Below are 26,498 nucleotides of genomic sequence, written 5' to 3'. Positions count from 1 at the left end.
CTTCTTTGGATAGCTGGGGAGCCCAGCTTGTTATATTGTGATGAGTCAGAAAAGGGACTGCCGAAATAACATCTCCAGGTAGCCTTCCTTAACCACCATATCACGACCTTTCCTATGGAAGTGACTCCAATGTTATTGTTATTTTTAACTCCTTAACCCTCATTCCTTGCTTCCTCTGATGCCCCTGCCAACCTGGCCAGCAGCCTCTGTGCTGTCCCGGAGACTGGGAAGCCTGGCTAATGCCCTCTGATGTCGATCCCGCTGGTGGTTGGGGTCAGACCCCCATCCTCTTCTTGCTAGTTCTAAAGAACGCACCAGAAAGGCATAAAAATATTCGCAGATTTTCACCCCACCTCCCTTTTTTGTTCTCTTCTGGGGCAGAGGAAAAAGCTGATTCATTACTTGTCATGTGCTGAAGGGTGCCCGTGGTGTAAAATAATCAACGGTCTTGGGAGAGGTAGCTGGGCCACTTGCACACGAGGCTGTATTACTTTCCAGCCTGTGCTCCCCTTCACCCTGGGTTCATATCTTCTTCCCGTGCGGGAGTCTGTGGATGTTTTCTCTGCAGCCCTGACTCCATGCCCCATCCCAGCTGTGTGAGTCCCTTTTGATTGGGAGGAGAAAAGGGTAGACTCGGGAATGTGGATCACATGCAGGAAGGCTGCTGACATTCACTCCTCAGTTCACATACCTGGCTCCCGTCCCCTGGCAGAAGGGGACACAGTCCACCCTCTGATTTTCCAGCCTGCTTCTGGGAGCCTGAGTGATGTCACAGAGCTGCATCTGCGACAGGATCCCCTGCACTCAGTCACTGGCTGCTCTGTGTTCAATCCATTGCAGTTACATTAATGTAGTGTTGCCAGCAGATCCCTTGCTTATACGATGTACGGTGTAATAAAAACCAGGCAGTGCTACTTTCTTTGGGCTACTATTTTTATTTGGTGGTTATTTCTTTTGTGTTCTGCCTTCACTAATGTTTTGGTTCTATTTCAAAATATGATTAAACAGAATGAGGAGCTGTTTGACACTCTGCCCTGTTTTAAATCAGAGCTGTACTTGAGTAGCCGGGACAGTCTAATGGCCTGTGTTCCTTTGTTCTGAGAGTTCCTTGAAAAGGCCAAAGAAAAAAAGCCAGACCTAAATCTTTAAATGGCTTAGGACCCCCAAACAATCCCTCCAACAAACTAAAGTCTGTTAAAAAATAATTGAAATGTTAGGTAAGTTAAATATAAAAAAGGGCCTCCTTATTAATCCCCCGTTGCTTCTGCCGGCACGTGTCATATTTTCAAGGTACAGTATCAGGAGAACACTGTCATTTAGTGACATATTAGGGCCATATATCATGAGAACATCGCCTTGGTAGAGGATACGGGCACTAAAAGACACGATTCTGGCCAGACAGAGCAACAGGGGGTCTTACTTCTTTCCTCCAACCCCTTGCACTCCCCCCCGACCTTTTTCTTTAATCTCCCTCTGTGTTGCAGAGAAGTGAATTTCTTCATGGGATATGACTTGTTGCAAAATAATCGGGGGGCCCCAGTGGGCTTCATAAAGTCTTTTAAATGTCTGGGCTTCAAGGGCAGCTTTGTTCAGAGTTTGCACCGTTAGCTGGGCCAGGGGAGGCCACGTTTGCCAGGGTCCAGGTCTCTGGGGTAAACGCTCGCCGAGCCTAGACTGGGGGAAGAAAGAATAACACTCCCAGATGGAGTGTGATGAATTGTGCGATGTTTTGCAAGATGCTTTCCCATAAAGACTCCAAAAGTGTGGCTGTGGGATGCTGCCAGCCTCCTGGGAGAGTACCCCTCGCCCCCGCCCGGGCTCAATTCAAGGAAGAAACCTGAGGACTTGGAGGCTTTTGGTCCAGGCTCTGGTCTGTCTGGCAAATGACAGGGCACTCAGAGACTGAGACTTGTTTTGAGTTTTTAAGTCAGAGACATCATCTGTCTTTCCTCAAAGGCACTATTTTTACTCTTGTGTTCAAAATGAAATCACAAACTAAGGTTTATAATGGTCTGAAAATGGAGAGTGCTTAACAAAGGCAAACATTTAAATTTCTCGGCTGCAAGGAAGAGATGGCTCATCTTAGCCTCTAAACCCAGCAGTATGCCATAGTGATGAAATCACCGACTGTGATATCAGCGAGTCCTGGGTTTGAATCTCTGCCGTGGTGAAGCTGGGTAAGCCATTTAACCTCTCTGAGACTCAGTTCTACCCATAAAATAGGGGTAAATCAGTGCGTTCCTCAGGTTTGTTGTGAAGGTTAAAAAGGACATAATACACAAAACGCGTTGAGCACAGTCTGGCAAATAATAGATGTTCCATAAATGTCAGGTGCTATTATTCTGAATCGTTCAGCAACCTGCCTGGAAAACTATTATTGCCACTTCATTGTTTGGTTAGAGATGGATCAGCCCTGTGACTTTGGTTATTGCAGGGATTTGCAAAAGTGGTGGCGATTGGGGAAGTGGTTCAGAAAGATCTGGAAATGTTACTTTACGTTAAAAGCAAGGGCCATCGACCAAAGATATTTTAAAATAAACAGAAACATAAGAGACTTCATTGCCGCAGACCTGTATTACAGGAAATGCTAAAGAAAGTTCTTTAAGCTGCAGGGAAATAATGAGAGGGAAGCTTGTATTTTACAGGAAGTAACGTAAAACATCAGAAATGGTAGATATCTGTATAAATAAAAAAGGCTATGTTTCCTCTCAATTTCATTAAAATACATGACTCTTTACAGCAAATAATAAAGTAAAAGCAAGGGCCATTGACACCTCCCGCCTCTACTGACCTCAGATGCCTCCCACCTCTTGTACTGACCTCACTCAGTTGGGGAAGAGAAGAGACCTCAGCTGGGAAATTTGGGTTATTTTCCCTATCAAACGCACTTTCTTCGCTTTAGAAATGGTTTTGTTAGTGTTTTTTCGACTTTCGTTGAGCTGAGAGACATGGCCCAGAGCCTCGTATTTGTACACTAAGGCTTTGGAGTGTCCCAAACTGCCTTTCCTTTTTTTTTTTTTTTTTTTCCTCCGAGCTCTTCCTGTGCAGGAGTTATGAAGAAGTCAATTGTACTATCAGTAACAAAGAAGAAGCAAGTCAAAGCTTAATTAAAATAATAAATCATCAATCACATTTACTACTGCCATTGGCAACCACTGAGCTATCTCAGTCTCTCCCCACCCCCTCCCAGCGCCCCCCCACCCATGATTATTTTCTAAGAGATTAAGAACAGATTTTGTCCAGAGGAGACCAGCTGGAGCACGTACAAACTTGTGTTGTCTCCTTTCTGAGGCTCATGCTCCCTTGCAAAGGATTTCCCCGGACCACATGTTCCAGAGAGGGAATCACTTTACTTTTTGGATTCTCAAAACCGGTGACATCAATGAAGCCTGCCCCCTCTGGATCTTTTCTTTCAGTTTTTGTCTACATTTCTGCATTCTAGAACTGTAACGTTTTGCAGTTAGAGCTGTTTATTGGAGTTTTGGCCCATCCCTTCTGTGGCATCTTTCACAGGTTACCTTCTAACAGGGCAGGGAACATGGCGGGAGACCTCACATGTCCGCCCCAGGTGGCCTGTCTTTCCAGAAAATTTCCAGACTCGCTCAACTACATACTAATCTAGTCCTGAACTCTCAACAGTCATGTAGGAGCTAACCTAATTTTAATATGATGCACCCATAAATTTTAATGCTGTGTTTTAGCAACTAACCTCCCTGGCTATCCTCTTAATCCAGGTCTGGGAACCAGGTTCTCTTCCCAAGTTCATTGCTAGCTAGCTCTGAGGGACCTGAGACACTTAACTTCATTGTGTGCCATTCCTCCGACTGCAAATCTTAGGAAACCTGTGAGGATTAATGAAATAATGTCTGCAGAGCTCTTTAGAAGAAAAGTGCTATGTAAACATGAAGTATTATTCTTCTGTTTATGAGACATTTTATAATATTGCCTAGGAGAAATTGTGACTGGTGTTCGAAAGTACCATAAAGTTCCTTTTTCGGCTCTTTCGGGCCTGGAATTGGGTTACAATGGAGCACTTCAAGGAAAAGTTGACCTCTTTGACTACATGTGTGGGGAGACTGGGAATTCCAAGGAGAATACATGCGCTGATGTTGGATCACCTTCCTCCTTGGGAAACTTGACGCAAAACATCTGTATTCCTAAAAACAAATTCCTCTGTGAGCAATTTTGAGACTCTCAAACAGTGAAACACTACCGTGTGGGCACTTCAAACAAATTCGGTAATAAAGAGAATTTGACTAAGGATCTTAGTGTCCTATTTGCGCTCACTGACAATGATAGCTTTTGAGTCAAGGTGGAATTCTTTTCTGTAGTTCTCACTTGGTGTCAGAAGTTACACTGCAGTGTTTGTGTGATCTGCTAACGTCTGATGTCTTGTCCGCTCTAAGCACGTGTACATTTCCAGACCATAGATAGGAAGCTTGCTGCGTGGTTTCTTTCCTGTTCACACAGCACTGGGTGCAATGGCACATGGGCCAAGCCTTTGGTTCAGCTGCTTTAGAACTTCCACTCCTTTCCTTCTCCGAGTCACTGTGCTGGGCATCCATCCCCTGACAGTAGCTGATGACAGAGGGAACGCCTGATTCAGAATTACTATGGGTCCAGCCCCATGGATATTTGCATTTTGATAGGGGAATCCATCTCTAGGGCCCCTCCCTAAAAAAGACTACCGTGAGGAAATGACACAGGGGTGTGTGCATATATGCAGCAAGGCAGGGTAGTCTGGAGGGTTTTTAATTTAGGAAAGAGAGTCACTTCTACCTCTTTATCCTCTCTACTGATATCACCTGGCCCATGTGCTTTATTGACATATTTTGTTGTTCATTTGGGGCAGAAAAAAATATTACAACTTCACGGCCTTCTTGATTTTCTGAAAAAGGATTTGGCACTTAGAATTTGCAAGTTCGCCAAATGACCGCTATTTGCCTCCAAGGCAGGCTTTGCTTTCATAAAAGCCAAGGATGGAAGGAAAATAACACCATCTTCTAGAGGAATAGACTCATGTGGTCTGCCACCTTCCTAATATGGCTAATCACATGGAAGATCAGCAGGCAAGGCACCAGGTATTTTCATTTTCCTTATTTCGAGAGATTTGTGTTGCTGTTTCATAGTCTAGAAATACAGCATCTGCCAGCCGACGTTTCTCCCTGATCACTCTCATCATATCAGCTGCTGTGTTGTCCTCTCCAGATTTTTTATTTTATTATTATGCTTAAATATAAATGAAAGGTCAGGTAATACTTTCCATAGTCCATAATAGGATTGCGCCTGGAAGAATCTTAGAAAAAAAAAATATCTTCAAGACACTGGCTTGAAATAAAACAAAAGCATCTCAAAAACATTTTTTTTTTTTTCTCGTTGAGAAAAGCAAACAGGAAAATCTCAGAATGGCGATTTGCTATCTTCTCTAACCAGCCGCCCCCCCCGCGCTCCGCGCCGCCAAATCAGCGAGAGATCATTTCCCACCATGCCAGACACTGAAAAATGCTCAGGAGGCACTGGCGGGTCTCTTGGCACATTTCCTAAGCCCAAGGGACTCTGTGCTGCCATCTAGTGGCAGATCTTAGATACAGCAAGCTGGCTGCTGGAATCCTGTTTGAACTTGGCTGCGCCGGAGCTGTGGTTTGGCTCCCGTCCCTATAGAGCTTTGTTGCCAGCTATGTAAGTTTTTTTCTTTATTACTCCCTATGCCCCTCTTTTCTTTTTGTTTGTTGGCACTTCATTTCATGTGCCCCCAGAGGCTGTGTTTTGAATTTTGATATATTTGGTCTTTCTGAAAGGAGGCAATAATGCAAACAGATGCCTTTGACAACAGGTAAATCACAGGCTGGCTGACCCTAGAAAGTGGTAAACATGGAGAGACAGAGACTGAGAATGAAAAATGTGATGGCGTTTATTACTCGTAGGCACTGGCTAGGTTGGTTTTTAAGAATGTTCTGACATTTTCCTCCAGAGCATTTTTACCACCGTTTCTGTGGCTTAGATTTGGGGAGACTCAAACTCAGGTTGGAATCTTGGGGAAAATTTGCTTGGGGACGTGAGTCTGGCTGTCAGAGGTGTGGTAGGCATAGATACCTATCAATATACAAAATAGTGCATCTTTCCTTGTTACCAGAAAACAGCTGGTGTTTGTAGACCTTCCCATGGTTGGTGATGACACAGCTCCTTGGAGCTATTCAGCTCTTGTTAGAGAGCTCATTTCACATATGTGGAACCACCTGGAAGGTATTAATCTCTCCTGGGGCCTTAGGACTATGACATTCTTTAGTTTTTGTGTGTATCCTGCATGCTGGGAAGTAGCAAAGTGCAGCATTTAAGCACGTGCCTTTGGAGTCGGACCTCTATTTGTATTCCAGATCTTCCTCTTGTGTGACCTGGGCAAGTTTACTAATGTTGGTTCCTCATCTGTAAAATGGGGATGATGTGGAATTTTTTTGTGAAATAATGCATATACTATTCTTAGCACAGAGCCTGATACATAGAAAGTGTTCAGTAAGTGTGAGTCAGTGTCAGAAAACATTTTTGTGAATGAAAACGTGAACCGAATGAGCCATGACCTTGAGTAAGAGCAGAGGACACTTGGTGCACGTGGGGATGAGGCGGCCAGTGGAGAGGGAGTCCTGAAGACACGGCTTTGCGTGTGCCCCTTCTCACCAGAGCTGCTGGCTTGAAGACCAGTGTTTTTGTCTCTTGACAAAATCAGGGAAAGCAAAGTGAGTGGTCTTAATTAACCTGTGCTTGAATTTACTCTGTAGCTGCTGGACTCAATTAAGAAGATGGAGGAATCAGCCTCTCACCAGCGATTCTCTGCAGTTTTTCTTTCTTTCTTTGAGGGCCTGGGATTCTGAGCTTGTGCTCTATATCCATGCAACCAGGCAGCTGGGAAATGATCAGGTCTGGCAGCTCTGTACCAGCGTGACCCTTGGTAGATATAAAAAAACTCCAAGTGTTATCAGAAGGGGGAAATAACCTCACTAAACCTACAGCTAAGGTTTAGGTTTATTTCTCTCTGTGCGAGTGTGTGTGTGTGTGTGTGTGTGTGTGTGAGTACACAAAAAATTCCAGAAGTGAATCTACAAATCATCTGGTTGAAATAATTTTTCTGCTGAACTATAATTACGAGCTATTTATTATGGATCTTGGGATCTTGCTATGGATTTTGATTGGCTGCTAGGTTTCTAATTTAGCAAAGAATTCCTATATGTAAGAGACTGTGTGTCTTCCTATACATTAGACCCCAAATTTTGACTTTACACCCACTCTGACTACTGTTAGAGTTCTTACTTCCTTATGTCTGAGGAGTCTTCCTTTCAGAGAGGAGATGCACTTGGGGGTTGGGGGGTGGCTTTTCCTTAAGGCTGCAGCCAGCTTTGCTGAATGCATAAAGCCGAGGTAACAGATGCTCTGAGGTAATGCCCTGGGTGGGGCAGCTGGTATCAAACTATGGCTTTGAGTAACTGCACTTTGCAAAGCTAAGTCACTGTTCATAATGCCAAGCAGCATAGACACCTGATCGTTGTTCTAGATTACTTTGGTGGTGGCAAAAGGGCACTATTAATTTTTAAGGATGTACCTCTTTAATTTGAATTGTGACCATAACTATGTATTATGTTTGTATTTAAGAAAAAAATATGAACATAACTCAAAGGGCCATGACTTACAGTGAGTCATGATGCCACCATTATTATGAAGAAGAGAGGGTGAGGGAAGGAGAGTTGCAGGGCTCGGAGCCAGGATACCTGGGTTCAGGTTGCAGGCAGCCGTTCACTCCGGGACTGTGGACAGCTCCCGAGCCCACCTCAGCCCCGCTGGTACTAAGAACGCTCCCCGCACAGTGGTGGTTCTCAGCCTGGGCTGCACACTGGAATTACCTGGGGAGCCTGGTCCTGAGATAAATCAGATCTGAGCTTCAGGGAATGGGAGACAGTGCCAGGCCTTGTTAAGAACTGCACACGGGTTCTGATTAGCAGGCAAGGGTGAGGATCACTGCTAGCCCTATGAGAACCTTTATCACATAACACACACCATAAAGGGGGAAAGAAAAGGAGACTGGATTACTCAGGTCAACCACACCTTACAATCAGACACCAATAACCAATAAACGAAGAAACAGAAGGTCTGCACACCAGCCCTGCAGGAGTGGGTACAGTGCTGAGAAATGATGCTCGCTCTTTGAGTGGCCAGGCAGGTGTTGGGACGGCCCCATCAGTGTGTTTACCACATTGGCCTCGGTAATGATGGCCATTTTCTACGTGGGGGCATTTGAGCAGCACCGATCGGGGTGGGCTCATTATTCCCATGCTTCAGTGGCCTTGCAAAGCCATCAGCGCAGTGAGACAACAAGACTGTGTAGAAATAGAGCTGTTGGAAAGGTGAGGCTCACCTGTGCCCAGGCTCCATATACCTTACTCTGGGGGAGGAGTGATTGGTGACTTGGAGGGAGTGGGGTTCTGGGACTCTCGGAGGTTCATTTGGACTCATTTTAGAATCATTTTAGCCCCTGGGAACATCTTGAGGGGCTCTGCAACTCCTAGGGAATTGGAGGGCAGCACAGAAGGTGACATGTTTTATCTGAGAACTGCTTTAGAGCTAGAATTTGGTGTATGGGCTCAGCTTGGACCCCAGGTCCCCACACACACACACACACACACACACACACACACACACACACACACACACTTAAACACTCTCACACCCCTCACCCCCCACACCCCTCCTTGGTGCTGGAATAGAAGTGGGGAGATCTTCCTTATTCTTGACATTGAAGCATACTGGTTACACTTGTGAAACTTCCCAAGGTCATTGTCAGGGCTGAGTCAGGATTTCTCCTGCACATATTCCAGGAGGGTTCTGAATTCATCTCGAGGTCAGCGGGCTGGTCAGTTGCTCCTCTCTGATCTCTCCCTAAATCAGGCAATGAATGTGGCCATCCCAGCCTTAACTCAGGGTAGGGCGTGGGCATTGTACACATTTGAGAGCTCAATATCGAAATCCACCTCTGCCACTGCAAAGCTGTATGATCTTGAAAAAGTCATAGACCTGCTCTGAACAGCAGTTTTCTTGCTTATAAACAAGAGATAGTGATAATACTTATCTCACAGCATTTCAATAGGAATGGAAGCAACGGCACCTAGCATTTAGTAGAACCTTGTTACAGCTCCAATCTCGTTGAAGTGTTGTGATACAGTATTTTTGGTTCATGTGCATCCTGTTCTCCAAACAGGTATATGCATCATATTTGGATCTTCTTGAAGTCATTTTAATAGCTAACTTTTCAGGATAAAACCAAAGATGCAAATGCTCACCACACTGTCATTAGCATAAGTGCTAATATAATGCAGCTGTCCCACAGCTATAAAACACTGACTCCTGTGTCTCTGCTTGGCATAGGGAATATTATCTTTTCTCTTACTGAGCCGATTCAATACTCAACTTTGTCATTATTTGAGTTGGAACTTTAGATTGCTGCATTTTAATGCACTCTACTATTAAGGATTGTTGGACGGCCGTGTGCAAATATTTTTGTTCTCACGATGCAGTCCTGGCCCAGGTAGCCCAATGGGCAAAATATGATTTACACAAATATTATCATTTCTATAGTGTGTACTAAAAAGAAACCTTAGAGCAGGGCGGGAGAAAGCCTCTCTCTCTCTCTCTCTCTCTCTCTCTCTCCCTCTCTCTCTCTCTCTCTCTCTCTCTCTCTCTCTCTCTCTCTCGGAGTTCGGTTATCTAGGTTAAATTGGCTGGTAAAGAAGGGACTTTTCATCCCCTTTTATCTACCCCTAATCTCAATCTATTCCTGGAAGGATATTTTTGTTCCAGAAAGAGCAAAATCTCATTTGCTATCACAGAGTTTTCTCACCAAGATGAAGGCAAGATAGGAAGAGGGAAGCTAGGAAAACCTCAGCCATGTGCTAGGATTCCGGGGATTCTGTTTTGAAGTTGATTTCAGATGTTTCTTGTCCTTTTTGCCTAGAACAAGGAAGTGACCTGTAAGAGAGAGAAGTGCCCAGTGCTGTCGAGAGACTGTGCCCTGGCCATCAAGCAGAGGGGAGCCTGTTGTGAGCGGTGCAAAGGTAATTTATGTTTTGGCTGCCTTTTCTGGCTGCTCCTGCAAGCATTTTACTTTCTCTTTCTCTCGCCTTTCTCTTCACTCAGCTCTTGGCCTGGGTGCAAGTGGGTGTTGGGAGGGAAGCTGCTGTGTGTGTGAGTGTTGGGGGGTTGGTAGTAAGGGGGGTCCTCCTAGTGGGGGATGAAAGTATGGCGAGCATCTATATCGTTGGTTTATTTTCTGAGGCAAGTTGTTAAAATGCCACAGAAGAGATGTAAAGAGATGCCTCTGCAGGTTGGTACACACGCACGCAAGCCTGTTCTGTCACGAAGTTTCAACACTCAGTTTTTCGAGGCTCTACGCTCGCCCTGCCCACCTCTGCCAGAGGAGTCTTTTAGACCAATTTTTATCATTTTGGTCCCTATTAAAGTTGTTTCTTTCCTTCCAAATTAAATCTAAGTCCTTCCCTTTGTCTTTGAAGCATCTCTAAAATGCCCTTACTCCACCCCCATCTTCTGTGGCCTTCTGGCACGCCTGTCTCTCTCAAACACACTGTTCTAGGTTGCCTCTGCCTTAGCTCAGGTCTCTCCCCCAACCTGCCCAGATGCCGCCTGTGCTCAAGGTCCCCCAGCCCTCATCCCTCACTTTCCTGGTTAAGTTTCCATGGCATCCAGAAGTTCACACAGATACTTCAGTGATGTGCTTTTTCATTGTCTTGTTTGTGTTCAGTAGACCCTCAGCTCCTCAGGACAGGAGCCAGGTCACGCTCTGATGTCATCTAGTGTATGTCAGTGTATGCAGTGTGGTCCCCCAGAGGTCAAAATGAGCACAGTGATTCAGGATGTGGGCTCCGGAGTCACACTGCCAAGTCCAAATCCAAAAGTCCTGGGTTGCAAAGAGATTTCTCACCCTGAAGGTGCATCCTGGGTCGCAGAGTGTTCCCCAAAAGTTCATGTCCATTAGGAACCTCAGAATGTGACCTTAATTGGAAATGGGATCTTTGGAGATGTAATTAGTTAAGATAAGGTCATACCGGATTAAGGTGGCTGCAAATCCAATATGACTGGTGTCTTTATATGAAGAGCAGAGAGAGACACACAGAGAAGGTGGCTGTATAACAAGAGGGGCAGGTATAGACGCCTGGGCTCTGTTGCTGAGATTCAGACTCACTTGCCCTGGGGCGGGGGGCTAAGGCATCTGTCTTTTGAAGAAGCTCCCAGGAGATTTAATGTGCAGCCTGGGTGGGAACCTCTGAAAGAGATCTTGACCAGGTGATTTCTACCCCCACAGAAGAATATCCTTTTTTGGAGCTGCAAAGGGGAGGCTCCCTTCTGTAGAGCTCTCAAAAGGAGCTCCACAGAGACCAAGTAAACTAAAGCGCCATTTCTAGTGATAACCCACAAGTCTCTACGCTCAAGGAGGACTTTGAACTTTTCAACGCACACTATTATATGAAATCCACACATCAAGGGTTAATGCCAAGTTGTTTGTGAGTAACTATAGTTATTGTAGTTACTATTTATAGACTTAAACTATAACGTTTAAGTCTATAAATAAATAAGAGGCAGAGGTTGGAGTTGTGTTGCCTCAAGCCAAGGAATGCCTCGGGTTACCAGGAGCTGGGAAAAGGCCAGGAGGGTTCTTCCCTAGAAGCTTCAGATGAGCATGGCCCTGCCAACACCTTGATTTTGGACTTCTACTTTCCAGAACTGTGAGAGAATAATACATTTCTGTTGTCTTAAGCCTCCAAGCTGGTGGTAATTTGTCACAGCAGCCTGAGAAACTAATACCCCAATGTTTTCACTTGAGCAGATAGAGACATGGAACCTCTTTCTACCCCAGTTCCCTCTCCTGTTAAATGAGGATAATAATTGTGTCGGAGGGAGCTAATGGCGAGACACAGTCAATGTGTTTAGCAAAGTGCCTGGCAGTTAATATAATATAGTAGGTGCTCTGTAAATACCTGATGGACTTGACTATAAAAATGCGTCTTCCAAAGCCTTTTGGAGCAGGAGAAATTAACCATTTACTTCTCACCTCTTTCCTACGGAGTTGGGAGGCAGATGTTTTACTCACGTGACTTCTGAGAGCTATTGATGCAAGACCTGAAATAGTAACTTCTTAGGAGTCTCCCAAGCTGATGGTCAGATAAAGTAATTACAGTTAAGAATACATTACTGGAGGGCTTCCCTGGTGGCGCAGTGGTTGAGAGTCCGCCTGCCGATGCAGGGGACGCGGGTTCGTGCCCCCGTCCGGGAGGATCCCACATGCCGCGGAGCGGCTGGGCCCGTGAGCCATGGCCGCTGGGCCTGCGCGTCTGGAGCCTGTGCTCCGCAATGGGAGAGGCCACAACGGTGAGAGGCCCGTGTACCGCAAAAACAAAAAAAACAAAAACAAAAAAAAAAAAAAAAAAAAAAAAGAATACATTACTGGGACTTCCCTGGTGGTCCAGTGGTAAAGAATCCGGCTTCCAATGCAGCCGTCGTGGGTTCGATCCCTGGTGGGCGAACTAAGATCCCACGTGCCTCGGGGCAGCTAAACCTTCGCACCACGACTACTGAGCTTGTCCGCTTCAACAAGAGAGCCCATGTGCCGCAAACGACAGTGCCCAGGTGCCCTGGAGTCTGCGGGCCACAACTAGAGAGAGAAAACAACAACAACAACAATAAAACCTGCACGCCACAACCAGAAAGAAGCCCGCGCACTGCAACGGAAGATCCCGCACGCCTCACCAAAGATCCCACGTGCCGCAACTCAGACCTGATGCAGCCAAAATAAATAAATAAATTAAATTAAATTAAAAAAAGAAAAGAATACATTACTGAGCCAATGTGTGTCTAAGTTATTGTTGATTCACCTTAAAGAACCTCTTCTATTTAATTATTTTTTTTACTGCTGATTTGCCATCTTCATCTTGCAAGGCTGCCTCGCCAGTGAGAGATGAGTTGGATGCTACAGGGCGGAAGCAGAATGTGTGAAGGAACCATGCCCGAGGCATTAGGTTCATTTCCAGTTAACCGTAGTACAGGAGGGCACTTTGGGTTGCTGTAGTCTGTAACCCACTTTCCTTCTTGTCCTGCTGTTTCCTTTATCATCATTCTTTCCTTTGATCATCCTAATCTTCCAAGGGAAAATGATACTTGTGACAAATACATTTCATGAGTATTCTTTTTGAGCTTAAGATGATAAAGTCTCTTCAAATTAAACTGGACCCGAGAATAGACCAGTGAATTCAGCGCCCTGAGTGCTCTTTCTGACAGTAAAGTCCAGGCCTTTTGGGGGAGATCAAAATCCCCAGTCTGCCCTGAGGTGGACCTTCCTGAGAGAGACTCCTGAAAAGTGCTGACTTGTCAGGCTGTAGAGGGGGCTCTTAAGATGCCCCCTTCATTTTCTCTATTTCTACTCCATAATACAGTTTTTGTCTCCTGTGTTTTAAGGGACACAGTTGTATTTGCACTGGTTTATTTATGCTTTTCTGATTAGAATAGTTACATATGCTCATAGAAGCAGCTTTTAAAAATAGGCTAAGGGCTTCCCTGGTGGTGCAGTAGTTGAGAGTCTGCCTGCCGATGCAGGGGACATGGGTTCATGCCCCGGTCCGGGAGAATCCTACATGCCGCGGAGCGGCTGGGCTCGTGAGCCATGGCCGCTGAGCCTGCGCGTCCGGAGCCTGTGCTCCGCAATGGGAGAGGTCACAACGGCGAGAGGCCCGCGTACCGCAAAAAAAAAAAAAAAAAGGCTAAACTGTGGAAAAGCAGAAAATAAATTACTCATAATCCCACCACCCAGTTAACTATTTAATTAACTATTAAATAGTTAATATTCGATATATATTTTCTGCATTTTTTCCCCATGTCGAAGTGTTTACCTAGTTGATATCTTACTATTGAATTGTGTTATTTGGGGGTTTTTTTGCTTTTTTTTTTCTTCTCCCACTTAACATCAGGGCATAACATCTTCTCAACTTGTTTGGAAATACTGTCCTTAATGGGCACATAACATTCTGCGTGGGAACGTACCAACATTCATTGGGTCATTTCTCCATTCCTGGGCATTTAGGTTATACCCTGGATTTTAGCATTGGGCAAGGGTAAGTACAAGAAGCTGAGACCAAAGAACATGTGCAGTAAAGGAATAACGACCAAAAAGGGAGGATTACCTCCCTTTTTGGGAGCATTACCTGGGTAGAGAGGAGATCTTGGTGTGAACCCAGAAACCACTCTGGATTTGGCCTCCCAAGGAATCTGGGTAAACCTCTCCTCCCCATCTCGTGTCCTCTGATCACACAGTGGAACAAGGACAGCAACAAATCCTCAGTGTGGTGCAGATACTCTGAGACAACCGCGGCAGCTGTGCTTCTCCTAAGTCCTCTTCCAACGGGCGTGCTCTGTGCTAACACTGGAGGTTTTAACTTTTACTTAGAATGATTCCGTGAGGAGTCATAGTAATGAGGAGTTTGTTGATAATACAAGATTATCTCAGGGTCAATTTTGTTTGTTTTTTTTGCGGTCGACGCATACATTTGACTGTGCTAAATCTGTAACATGAAGCCCATTTTACAGATGAGGAACTGACTTAACGATTTGCACTAAGTCACAGAAAGTTTGCAATGGCTAGCCAGGACTCGCACCCTGTTCCTACAGACCTGGGGCCCTGTGCCTGGCAGGGGAAGGGCCTGAAACACCCGCGGGCGCTCCCGATCCACAGCCACCGCTGCTCTTGCTCTCGGGGACCCTGTGCCGCGCTGGCAGCGACCAGCGCCAACCGGTAGGAGGAAGAGGGAGGTGGGATGCGGGACATCCACCGGGGCCACACCGACTTCCGCCCGCGACTCCGGGGCTCCTCCCACCAGGGCTTCCCGCCTCCGGAACCAAGCCCCCTTCTCTGCTTCCGGGGCAGGTCCGGGAAGCGGATTCAGGGCGTTGAAGGGACCTCAAAGCCCTTCCGACCGGTTAACGCGGGGTGACAGGAGAGCTGATGGACTTAATTCTCCTGTATTTTGAAAGTCATTTGCATTAAGAGGTACCCCCTTATGCTGTTTTTAAAGCTGATCACCAGACAGATCCGGCGTCTTGTAAAGGTGAGCACAGCACTACCTAACCTGGCAGAATGGGTGAAAGGTGTGGGTCTAACAGGCTTCCCAGCAAAGACACGCCTTCTAGAAACCTAGAAAACCTTTCTACTATCAGCAGGCACGTGGGAAGGGGAAATCTAGTATTGCTAACTGGATGGAACAATAGTCCAAGCCAGTTGCTTTGAGTTTCCCTGGAGTATTGCTTTGTGTTTGTTTGTTCTTCCTCTTACCTGAGGGAATTGTGAGTGTAAGCAGTGTTTCTCAAAATGCAGTGGACCAAAGACTTACCTATGATAATGCAGCTTCCTGGGCCTTGCCCAGTAACAGTAGTAACTGAGATACTGATCATCTTCATCAAAATTGCAGGGGCTCGAACATATATATAGGCCTTACGCAGGGCCAGGCACTGGATCCTCACAGCCTGCTGAGGGAGGTACTATCATAGCCCCGTTTTACACATGAAGTGGTGGCACTGAGAGCCCCAAGGCGACAGAGCTAGTAAATGACAGCGATGGGGGACAGACTGGTCTCACCATTAGGCTTGCAGGCCTGCTGTATCACAAGCTCTGCCCCCGGTTCCCTGAGTCTACATTTTCAGGTCGCCACCGGGACTCTCATGGGGGCTGAGGCTTGAGAACCACTGCTACCAGGTAAAGAAAGGAAAGGAAGAGAGAAGGTGGGCCTTTTTCATGAAGGAATGAGAAGCACATCTGTGAGAGGCTCTTGGTCGATATCTGCCCTGGTCAGTGCATCTTTGGGGTGAAATCTCTTTGCCCCTCGTAGCTGTGAGGCTGTGATCCTTTGCTCTCCTGCTATTTTGAACTTTTTTTTTTAATCATTAGAATGATGGTATAAAAAAGAAAGAAAAGTAGATAATGCCCAAGAAAATGTAACTTAAATGTTGAAGTGCTGGTGAATGGTTATCAAAACTCTTCCTAGTTATTCAGTTGTGTAAATAAATGGCGGGGAGGGTGGTGGGACTTGAGCCCCAAGAACTGGCAAAGGACTTCCCGTCATTTGCTGAAACTTTTTTTTTTCTTTTCCAACTTCTTTCTCTTCCTCAGCATAATTATTTTCAATTTTAACTTTATTTTTAATTTTAACTATTGATGTAGTAGCTATCTCACTGCTACATCAATACATTACCATACTAAAAATTTAAACAAGGGAGTAAAGTCTTTTATGAGCTACAAAACCCCACTCTTTTCAGAAATAACAACTGTTATCAATTTATTGTGTCTTTCCCAGACCTCTTCCAGTTTATTACGTATACACACATTTATATATATATGTAATTTTGTATGTGTGGTTTTATTTTTACATAAATGAAATTAAATAGTAATTATTCTTTCACAGTTTGCTTTTTAAAAATATCTCTACAGTAATATGATTTAGGAATCTTCCCATGCCAGTTCATGCTTTTTAGTTGTGTGGATCCCATAGCACAGACGTACAATAATTTATTTAACGTCTCCCTGTTGATAGACATTTAGACTTTCAGTTTTATGCCAAGCTACAGGGAACCAACTTGCCATTCTTGCTGTGCCCCTGTGTGTCTGATGCTCAAAGACAGACCTGGAAATCAAAGTGCTGTGGGGAGAGGCGTGCACAAGTTAAATTGTAATTGCCTCCAAAAGAGGCAAGGCTAGTCTCCTTTCCTATTCCTTTGAGAGTTTTCAAGCCTTTCTTCCTAAAAGATTATGATAGACTAGAGGAGAAGTTGGTATTACACTTAGCAACATTTAGGCAAATCAGCTGCTTTTGCCTTAAAAACTTGTGCACATAGCCACGTTGCCCATACACTGCCCATATAGCCAACTGTTTATTTGAGACTGCCACGTGCACATTCCTATCCCACTTCTTTCCTGTTCTGGGTTTCTCCCATGTTACAAGGGATATTTTCCTCCCCCTTTCTGTGGTTTTGTGAGAAATGGTATCAAGTTCCTTTTAAAGAACCTAACTGAGGGTCAGCAATTCTTTTCTGTTTTTCAGTGAAATATAGAAAGCACTGACAGTTGTCAACAAATTAAGACTTGAATGGTGGTATTTTTGCAAAATTTCACCCAATGAACTGAACTGCAGTAACAGAATCAACTAAGTTTAGAATATAGGCTAGATGAAGAAAGGGGGACTGTTTTACATGCCTCTTATTTCTAAGCATGATTTTTCAATGAGAAAATATCATCATCCTCATTTTTATCATCTCAGTTATCAAGCATGCTTCACATTTGAGGCATTTGAAGACTCTCTGAAGTTATTACTTTTTGTTTTGTTACTTCCAATAGGGGGAAAGTACAGAGAGAAGAAGGCATCTCATCAGCTCATTCTTTCTTGGACAGTCTCTTAAGAAATTTGGGCCATTTAAAATTCCCATATTAATTTATGCTTATGTTTATATCTATATTCTATGTGTACTGATGTATATTTGGGGACACTTGTAATTGGTGTTCATAGTTTATTTGTAATTATGTGGAGTCTCGTTTCATTCCTTGAAATAATTACAGAAGTTTATATTACATCCAAAAAGACTATGCTCATTCTCTATGGGTCTCTCAGGATCATTCCTATTGTTTGTTTTGAGGCCAGGCTCAGTGATGATATTGTTCCTACAGGAAAACTAGGTCTTCTCTATGTTGGTCACCTTCTGGTGTGATGAAAAGTGGAACCTGCTTGTATTTACCAAGAGCTTTAAGCCTTTGAGAAAGCCGTGGCATTTGCTTTTCCACTTAGTGCTGTTGAAGCCCTTTGGGTGGTGAGGTGTGAATTGTCTGGTTGATTTTAAAACCTTTATCCTCACCTGTTACCTGAATAGTAGTAGTCCCAAAGGGATGTGTTTCCCCACAGTGCTGGATACTGGGTTAGTTGGTTTATGCTCACCACTTAGTCCTCACAACAGCAGGGTCACTTCTGTCTTTCTCATTTTATATATGAGGAAACCGAAGGCTCAGAGAACTTAAATCACTCACTTGCCAAGGTGTTAGTGACGCAGAGATCAACCAGAGGGGATCCGAGCCCTCAAGGAGCTTGCTCTACTGGAGGACAAAAAAATACCCTCCAATGGGGTAAGTTCTCCAGGGAAGGTGTGCCAGAGTGCAGAGGGCAAGGGGAGTGTGCTGGGGAAGGCTTTCTAGAAGAGGCAACTCATTTTTGTGATCAAGAAGGAGTTCATCACATCCAAAGAGAGCTGTTTGCGGGAAGCTCCTAGGTGAAGGTCGTGATCCACACAGAGGCGTGGAGTAGTTCTTAGGCATTGCCCGCCACCCATGATCACCTAGGGCGCTTGTTAAAATACCATTTCCTGGGCTTTTAAGTTTTTGTTTGTTGATTGTTTACGGGAGGGTGAGGGGGGGGTCAGACAAAAACATGAAGAATCCTATCATGACTTCTGCTTATTTTCCTCTGAAGAAGATGTTGGTATTTGAAAGGAAGCAGTAGAGTAAATCTGCTGAGACAGAAATATGAAAACGCATATTTCCAAAAGGATTTTTAGGAAGGTTGTGTGTGTGTGTCTGTGTGTGTGTGTGTCTGTGTGCGTGTGTATAGGCATTTGTGTTCTTGTTTGCTTCAATCAGATGGCTCATATGTTCCATTCATTCATTCATTCAACAAGTATTTACTGATCCCACGCCAGGTATTTATTGGATACCTGGCACTGCTTACCACATTGTTCTTACCTTTTATGAAGCCAGATTATTCTTTCAAACAAAAAAGTAAGTAAATTACAACTTACTCTTCTCGAGCAAGTGTTTCAGTGTACTTTTCAGATTATTTTATGCTAATAATTGTCATACATTTTAATCCAAATAGCCTAATAACTGGGCAAAAGATTAATCTAATTTGAAAAATCTCAATATTATTTGATGAAAACAAATGAGATCATTGAGAGGCAAACAGATGGTTTTGGCAGGTTTTCTGTATTTACTCGGACTGAGAATCACCCTTTAATTTGGGTGATTTAATTTAATCACCCTTTAATTTAATTTGATTTCATGAACAATAATGTACTTTTTATCTGAATATATGTTTGTTATTAGTGGATAATAAACAAATAAGGTGTGTTTCAAACATTTATAGGTCAAATTCCATCCTCTTTCTTCATACAGAGCATAAAATATTAATTGTCCACAATACTTTGATGAAAGATATAAGAAAATAGTCTTTCATTTGTCAGGTGGGATCTATTTTCCACAGTCTTTTCTTGTCTTTGATTTCTCTGTGCCTTGTCTCATTTTTCTATGGGTTGTGATCCCATGGGTTGTTTTTTAATAGTTTAATTTTTATACTTGATTTAAAAAGTTCCTATGATGTCTCAGAAAATGAAAGGAAAGAGGCAAACTATAAATATTTGCACACTGATTTCCAAAACTGGACAACCATCCTAGGTTCTGGTAAATAATTAGGGAGCAAAACATACATGGAGAATTTTAAGGGGATTGGGCTCATTTATAGAGACCAAGTGCTGACCAAAGTAAAACAGAGCTATGAATAATGGTAAAAGATTGAGTATTATTAATTATAGCTTGCCTTTCAAGCAGTACAAGGTCACAAACAAGGAGCTGCTTCTCCCGTTGCTTCGAGAATGACTTGGAAGATGACAGTGCCTTCCAGAATATTGCTATGTGGCTGTTTTGGAGGGAGCCAGCCGATTACCATATATATGAATGAGCATTTAAAAAAACTTAAAAAAAATAATTACACTCCCTATGTTGACAGAATAAATTGTCCTGTTGTTTACATGGTTTAAGATGGAATAACCGTGAGTTTTTCCGTGCATGTGTCAATCTGGTTGTTTGCTTTTAACCAGATTTCTTTTGGCATTTATAACCGTGCATTGTCTGCTGCCCAAACAAAAGAGCAGCTCTCTCCCCAGCCTCGGTTTTCCTTCCTTTTAGACATCACCAAAATCTCTGGTAGTTAATATGTATGATTGACCCGGATGCAGTTTGTCCCAGGTTTCACATTCCAAATAAGGAATGACCTGCCTTAAGGTTAATACTCTACCAGTCATTTTAACTGTACTGTGAACTAGATTTAGAGAATATTTTGGAATAGACAAACCCCAGTCTTTAGGTTTTCATAGATAATGTTATAGTCACCCCTGAGGTGGTGGTTATTATCGTTCTGATTTAACAGATGGGGAAACAGAGATGCTTAGAGAAGGGAAGTGATGTTTTTCAAGATCACGCAGTTGCTCAGAGGTAGCAGGGCTCAGACTCCAAATGCTCCATTCTTCTGCCTGGTAATACATACATTGCCTTTGAGATAAGAAGGAGGGAGGAAAGACCTGGAGAATTAGGAGGGCTCCAGAGATGAAGGAGTGAGAGAGACACTGGCATCAGTTTTGTCTGCAGCAGTTTCATCTGTGTCACACCCCTTCTCCCCCCATGGACTTTTTATTTTCTTTTTTTTTTTACATCTTTATTGGAGTATAATTGCTTTACAATGGTGTGTTAGTTTCTGCTTTATAACAAAGTGAATCAGTTATACATATGTTCCCATATCTCTTCCCTCTTGCGTCTCCCTCCCTCCCACCCTCTCTATCCCACCCCTCCAGGCGGTCACAAAGCACCGAGCTGATCTCCCTGTGCCATGCGGCTGCTTCCCACTAGCTATCTACCTTACGTTTGGTAGTGTATATATGTCCATGCCTCTCTCTCGCTTTGTCACAGCTTACCCTTCCCGCTCCCCATATCCTCAAGTCCATTCTCTACTAGGTCTGTGTCTTTATTCCTGTCTTACCCCTAGGTTCTTCATGACATTTTTTTTTTCTTGAATTCCATATATATGTGTTAGCATACTGTATTTGTCTTTCTCTTTCTGACTTACTTCACTCTGTATGACAGACTCTGGGTCTATCCACCTCATTACAAATAGCTCAGTTTCGTTTCTTTTTATGACTGAGTAATAGACATAAAATTCCATGGACTTTTATACTGTGGGTGGACCAGCAATTTCAGAGGACGTACGTGGGCAAAGAAGCTTTGTGGAGGTACTGGAAACAACATGTGGCTTAGGAGGAGGTGGCTTTTCTTACTAATTGACTTTTTTGGGGAACCCCTAAACTTACTTTCTTTTCCTCTTCAGTATCCATGACTGTACTGCAGTGCCCCAGGGAGACAATTCATATGATTCATATGAGCTTTACTCTTTTGTGAGTATGTATGTGTATGCCTGGTTTCATAAAATATTTTTGATAGATAATGCATTCATACAATTAAAAATACACAAAAGGGACTTCCCTGGTCGCACAGTGGTTAAGAATCCACTGGCCAATGCAGGGGACATGGGTGTGAGCCCTGGTCCAGGAAGGTCCCACATGCCGTGGAGTAACCAAGCCCATGCGCCACAACTACTGAGCCTGTGTTCTAGAGCCCATGAGCCACAACTACTGAGCCCACGCGCCTACAGCCCGTGCTCCACAACAAGAGAAGCCACCGCAGTGAGATGCCCGCGCACTGCAACGAAGAGTAGCTCCCGCTCGCCGCAACTAGAGAAAGCCCGCACACAGCAACGAAGACCCAACGTGGCCAAAAATAAATAAATAAATAAATTTATTAAAAAAATACACAAAAACCTCTATAGTAAAAGTAAGGCTGCTTCCTATTCTCGACCCTAGCAACCTTGTACCCTTTCCTGGAGATAACCATTTACCGGATTTGTGGGAATCCTTCCAGAGTCAGTCTCTGCAGAAAGCAGTCTCCAGCAGCTTTACTCCTAGCTGCTTTAATGCTGAGACTCTGACCTATCACTTAAAACATCTTAGGAAATTACATTGCTCTGAAAAACATTCCCATCACTGAGCAACTCAATTCCAGTGCCACTGTTATTTTTACCATGACTTTGAGCTTAGGAGAATTGTTGACGTGTTTCTTGAAGTTGTTAGATTATGAGATGCCTGCATGTATATTGTAAGCTATAACAATTTAAACTTTAACAGTATAACTAGTTTTACCTATTCAGCCCCCCCAAATTGAGTGGAGGTCGTTAATATGTTTTTAAAGGCAAGAAAAAAACCCCAATAACTTGAGGGATTTGTTTTCCCCCCTCCTTTTCTCTAACTGAAAAAAGATGTATAAAATGTTATATTTCATACATTGGCTTCCTATAACATAAACCAGGCTATTTTGGCATTTAAATAAAAAAAAGACCTTATTTGTTTGAAAAGATCTTGTTAACATTAAAATCATACTTTACAAAACCTGTTTTTGTTGTTAAAACTAGTAAGAAAACTTAAAACAGAGATCTGCTTTCTCTGTCAAATTTGCTTCAGTCCTTCTATTAACAGCCTCAGTGTTTTAGACTCCATGGGATTTTGGAAGACAGTTTAAATGAAGAGTTTGTGATTGCCTTTAAGTTAGAAGATTAGATTTCCAAGGCTAGCTGCTGACTTGGGGTGCGTCAGTTTTTACTTTTCTGAAGTGGGCAGATTGAGAATGTTCCTCATTGTGACAGAGGAGAACTGTGGTCCTGGTCTCTTGTCATATCATATGCAAAGTGTTGCAATCAGGTGTGGACCTGGCATCCATATACAAAATATGGGAATCCTCTTCAATGGCTACCAGCCTGACAGAGCTTCCTTCAGCTACCAATGTCCAGTCTATTTCTTTTCTTTTTTTTCCTTTTTTTTTTTTTTTTTTTTTTTTTGTGGTACGCGGGCCTCTCATTGTTGTGGCCTCTCCCATTGCGGATCACAGGCTCCGGACGTGCAGGATCAGCGGCCATGGCTCACTGGCCCAGCTGCTCTACGGCATGTGGGATCTTCCCGGACCGGGGCACGAACCCGTGTCCCATGCATCGGCAGGTGGACTCTCAACCACTGCGCCACCAGGGAAGCCCCTGTTTATTTTCTATTGATGCATAACAAGTTTGTCATCAAACTTAGTGGCCTAAAATAACAGTCATTTATTATTACATAGTTTCCATGTGTTAGGATTCTGAGCATGGCTTAGCTGGGTCTCACAAGGCTGCGGTCAAGGTCAGCCAGGGCTGCGGTTTCATCTGAGGCTCAAGGTCATCTTCTAAGCTCGTGTTGTTAGAATCCGATTCCTTGTAGCTGTAGAATGGCTTACTTCTTCAAGGCTAACAGGAGAGTGTCTCTCTGACCTATGGACTCTTTTTAAGGGCTCACTTACTAGGTCACGCCCACTCAGGAAAATTTCCCTCTTTAATGACTCAAAGTGAAATTGATTAGGGATCTTAATTACACCTGTCAAATCACTTCATCTTTGTATAACCTAATCATGGTAGTGACATCCATCACATCCACAAGTCTTGCCCACACACAAGGGCTGGGGATTACACAAGGTGGAGGTATCAGGGAGCGGAAGTCTGGAGGATCACCTCAGAATCTACCAACCATACTCAGAGCAGCTCTGGTATGCATGGCAGGTAGAAGCATCTATCAAGAATGGCACTTAGAGCTAGAATATACCTTATGGATCCTGCACACTACAAGTGCTAGCAAGTGCTCACCCTTGGCGGTTCCCTTTCCTCCCTGTAATGTCTGGCTCCTGCTTACCTCTCTAGCCTCCTCTTGTTCTGGACTCCTGCGGTTAGGAGACTTTATTTTGTTTCTCTCCATGTTCTGTTCCTGCTTCTGGTCATGGAGCTTTGCACGTACCGCTTGCTCTGTCTGGCTGCTTTTCCACCCTATGTCATCTGGTTGACTTTTACCCTTTCTTCAGCTCTCTCTTTAGGCATCACTTCCTGGCCTCCATAGCCACTTTTCATGGAATTAAGTATCTTTCCTTCTTAACACCAGGCACAACTGTGATTTCGTGTTTTCATTTTCTGTAACTCCCATTAAACTAGAGGCTTTGTGAGGGCAGGGACCATGGTGTTCTCAGCCATAGTCACTGTGCCTGGAACACGGTAGTTGAATACATGTTGGAAAAAGGTGAGGAAGAGAGGAAAATTGGAAGCAAATTCCAGTCTTCCTGGTTTAGTACATGTCTCTTGAAATCAACTGCGTATTTAATATATTACTGTTGAGGCATATACATCTTAAGTCCTTTTTGGAATTCAGCAGAACTTAAAAAGAGTTGAGTGAGAATTATAGGGAGAGAATAAAAATGGATACGTAGGGCTGAAAAATGGCTGGTTGTCTATAAACCATTCCCAACCTCCTGTCACTTTACTGTTTCTTCACTGAATTCCATAGAGATTTAAAAAAATCCTTAAAGTCACCATAGCCTAAGTGTATTTTCATGTGGTAGTGGCTGTAGTATATTTCAGTACTTTTAGACTCAGTGATAACCTTAATGCAATTTTTAGTAGATCTTTCACTGTATTGTGCAGCATTACCAAATAATATGCAATTATGGCTTCAGATTTCCTAGTTACCATCATTTTGATGTGATTATGTGCTTCCTTTTAAAATATCATATAAAACACACTTTTAATTGGGCTTCAAGTTTTCTACAGCTGCTCTGAGAACTACTCTGTTACTGCCTCTGACTTGCCCACCACGGAGAGCAAACCGCTCTACACGTTAAAATGATGTTCCCCTGCTCCTCTCTGACATTTCAGTACAAGAATGAAATCACAGTGGTGCTTATCATCTCGAAATGTCTTAAAATCAAAATATTCTTATCTCGGGACTTCCCTGGCGGCTCAGTGGTTAAGAATCTGCCTGCCAAGGCAGGGGACATGGGTTCGATCCCTTTTCTGGGAAGATCCCACATGCCATGGAGCAACTAAGCCCGTGCGCCACAACTACTGAAGCCCGTGCACCTAGAGCCCATGCTCCGCAACAAGAAAAGCCACCGCAATGAGAAGCCCGTGCACCGCAACGAAGAGTAGCCCCCTCTCGCCTCAACTAGAGAAAGCCCACGCGCAGCAATGAAGACCCAACGCAGCCAAAAATAAATAAATAAATTTATTAAAAAAACAACAACATTCTTATCTCCCCTGAGGCTTCTATTAAGCATTGTTTCCTGGAGGCTATTAAACTGTGAAAATAAAGCTAGGTATTCCAAGTGGAAAGTTGGAATGATTCATCAAAAACTACAGGAAAGAAGTGATTTCAAACAAAAGCCCCCAGTGTCTGTTTAGGGTCTCTTTGATTTGCTGTTTGAGTTTGGCAACTGCGAAGTTGAAATTATGTCTGTATTTGTGACACGTATCTATTTATGAAGATGCATGAATGTTCACGCATGCTATTGATTGTTTTTAAAATGACCATCATGCTACAATTATAACCATTCTTATAAGGCTTTGATCAGAGAATACTCTCCTTCATTCTGCTTAGAAGTTGGCACAATTTGTGTTTAGGAACAAATGTTTTAGGTTCTCTCTTTTTAAAAATTAATTAATTTAATTAATTTATTTGGTTGAGCTGGGTCTTAGTTGCGGCAGGTGGGCTCCTGTAGTTGTGGCTTGTGGGCTCCTTAGTTGTGGCATGTGAACTCTTAGTTGTGGCATGCATGTGGGATCTAGTTCCCTGGCCAGGGATAGAACCTGGGCCCCCTGCATTGGGAGCGTGGAGTCTTAACCACTGTGCCACCAAGGAAGTCCCTTAGGTTCTCTTTTTGCCAGGTATCTCACCTTGAGAACTAATGTGTATTTGCCATAGAAATCTATCTGCTAGAGAGGCTGACATTTACTAGAACTGATGTGATAATGAACGTGAACAAAGTACATTGGTATTTTTGTGAACTTGATTGCCTCCTTCACTCAGATGGGCTTATTTACACCAGAGCCATCTAATTATGTTTCCAGTAGCTTGGTGGTTAAAGGGCTCAAGATGTTTATCTGCAGACATGCTTGGACGTCGACCAGCCGATGTTTAACACATGAGGCAACCCTCTGACTACCTGAGAATGTCTGGGCATTCTCTGAGCCATACCTAGGACCAGCAGAGGGATCAGATTTAAAAATACACTTGGAATTTTTGATATTTGGGGTTCTGGAGACTGTGGGATGGCCACCTTGATGAGGCTTTGAATGCAAGGTAACAACTTCAAAGCTCTAGAGGCAAGACCACACTGAAGTGCTAAATGCAGAAGCCAGGGTAGTATTTTCAGACATCTAGACAGGGAGCTTCTGTGCCTCGGGGCCTGTGGATTGGATAGTCGTAAAGACTCTCAGTCATTTGAAGAATGAAGTGAAAGGGGTCTGGACTTGGAATTAGATCTGGAATCAGTTCCCTACTCTGCTACTTCTTGACCTTCCCTAAGTTATTTCTTTCCAGGCCTTGGTTTCTTCTTCTGTAAAATGCAGGGGCCCTGAACCTGAATGTGCCTTAGAATTGCCAGGGCTGCTTGTGAAATATTCAGATGCTTGAGTCCCACTCCAGACCAAGTGAAACATAATTTCCAATGGCATCTGTGTCCTTTTTTTTAATTGTGGTAAAAT

The 26,498-nt window shown here is 43.7% G+C and overlaps 1 protein-coding gene across 3 annotated transcripts in view; it reads left to right on the top strand.

Moving 5' to 3' along the window:
* The window catches only part of BMPER (BMP binding endothelial regulator), a 262,416-nt gene that overhangs the window by 21,645 nt on the left and 214,273 nt on the right, over positions 1-26,498 (top strand). For all 3 annotated transcript variants that reach the window (XM_060305428.2, XM_030857517.3, XM_060305427.2), the window contains exon 3: positions 9,995-10,094. In XM_060305428.2, the coding sequence (XP_060161411.1) occupies positions 9,995-10,094 (100 nt within the window). The remainder of the gene's footprint in view (positions 1-9,994; positions 10,095-26,498) is intronic.

Source organism: Globicephala melas, chromosome 9, assembly GCF_963455315.2.
Source record: "Globicephala melas chromosome 9, mGloMel1.2, whole genome shotgun sequence".
Lineage (NCBI taxonomy): Eukaryota > Metazoa > Chordata > Mammalia > Artiodactyla > Delphinidae > Globicephala > Globicephala melas.
This window is presented reverse-complemented; position numbering and strand designations above follow the sequence as displayed.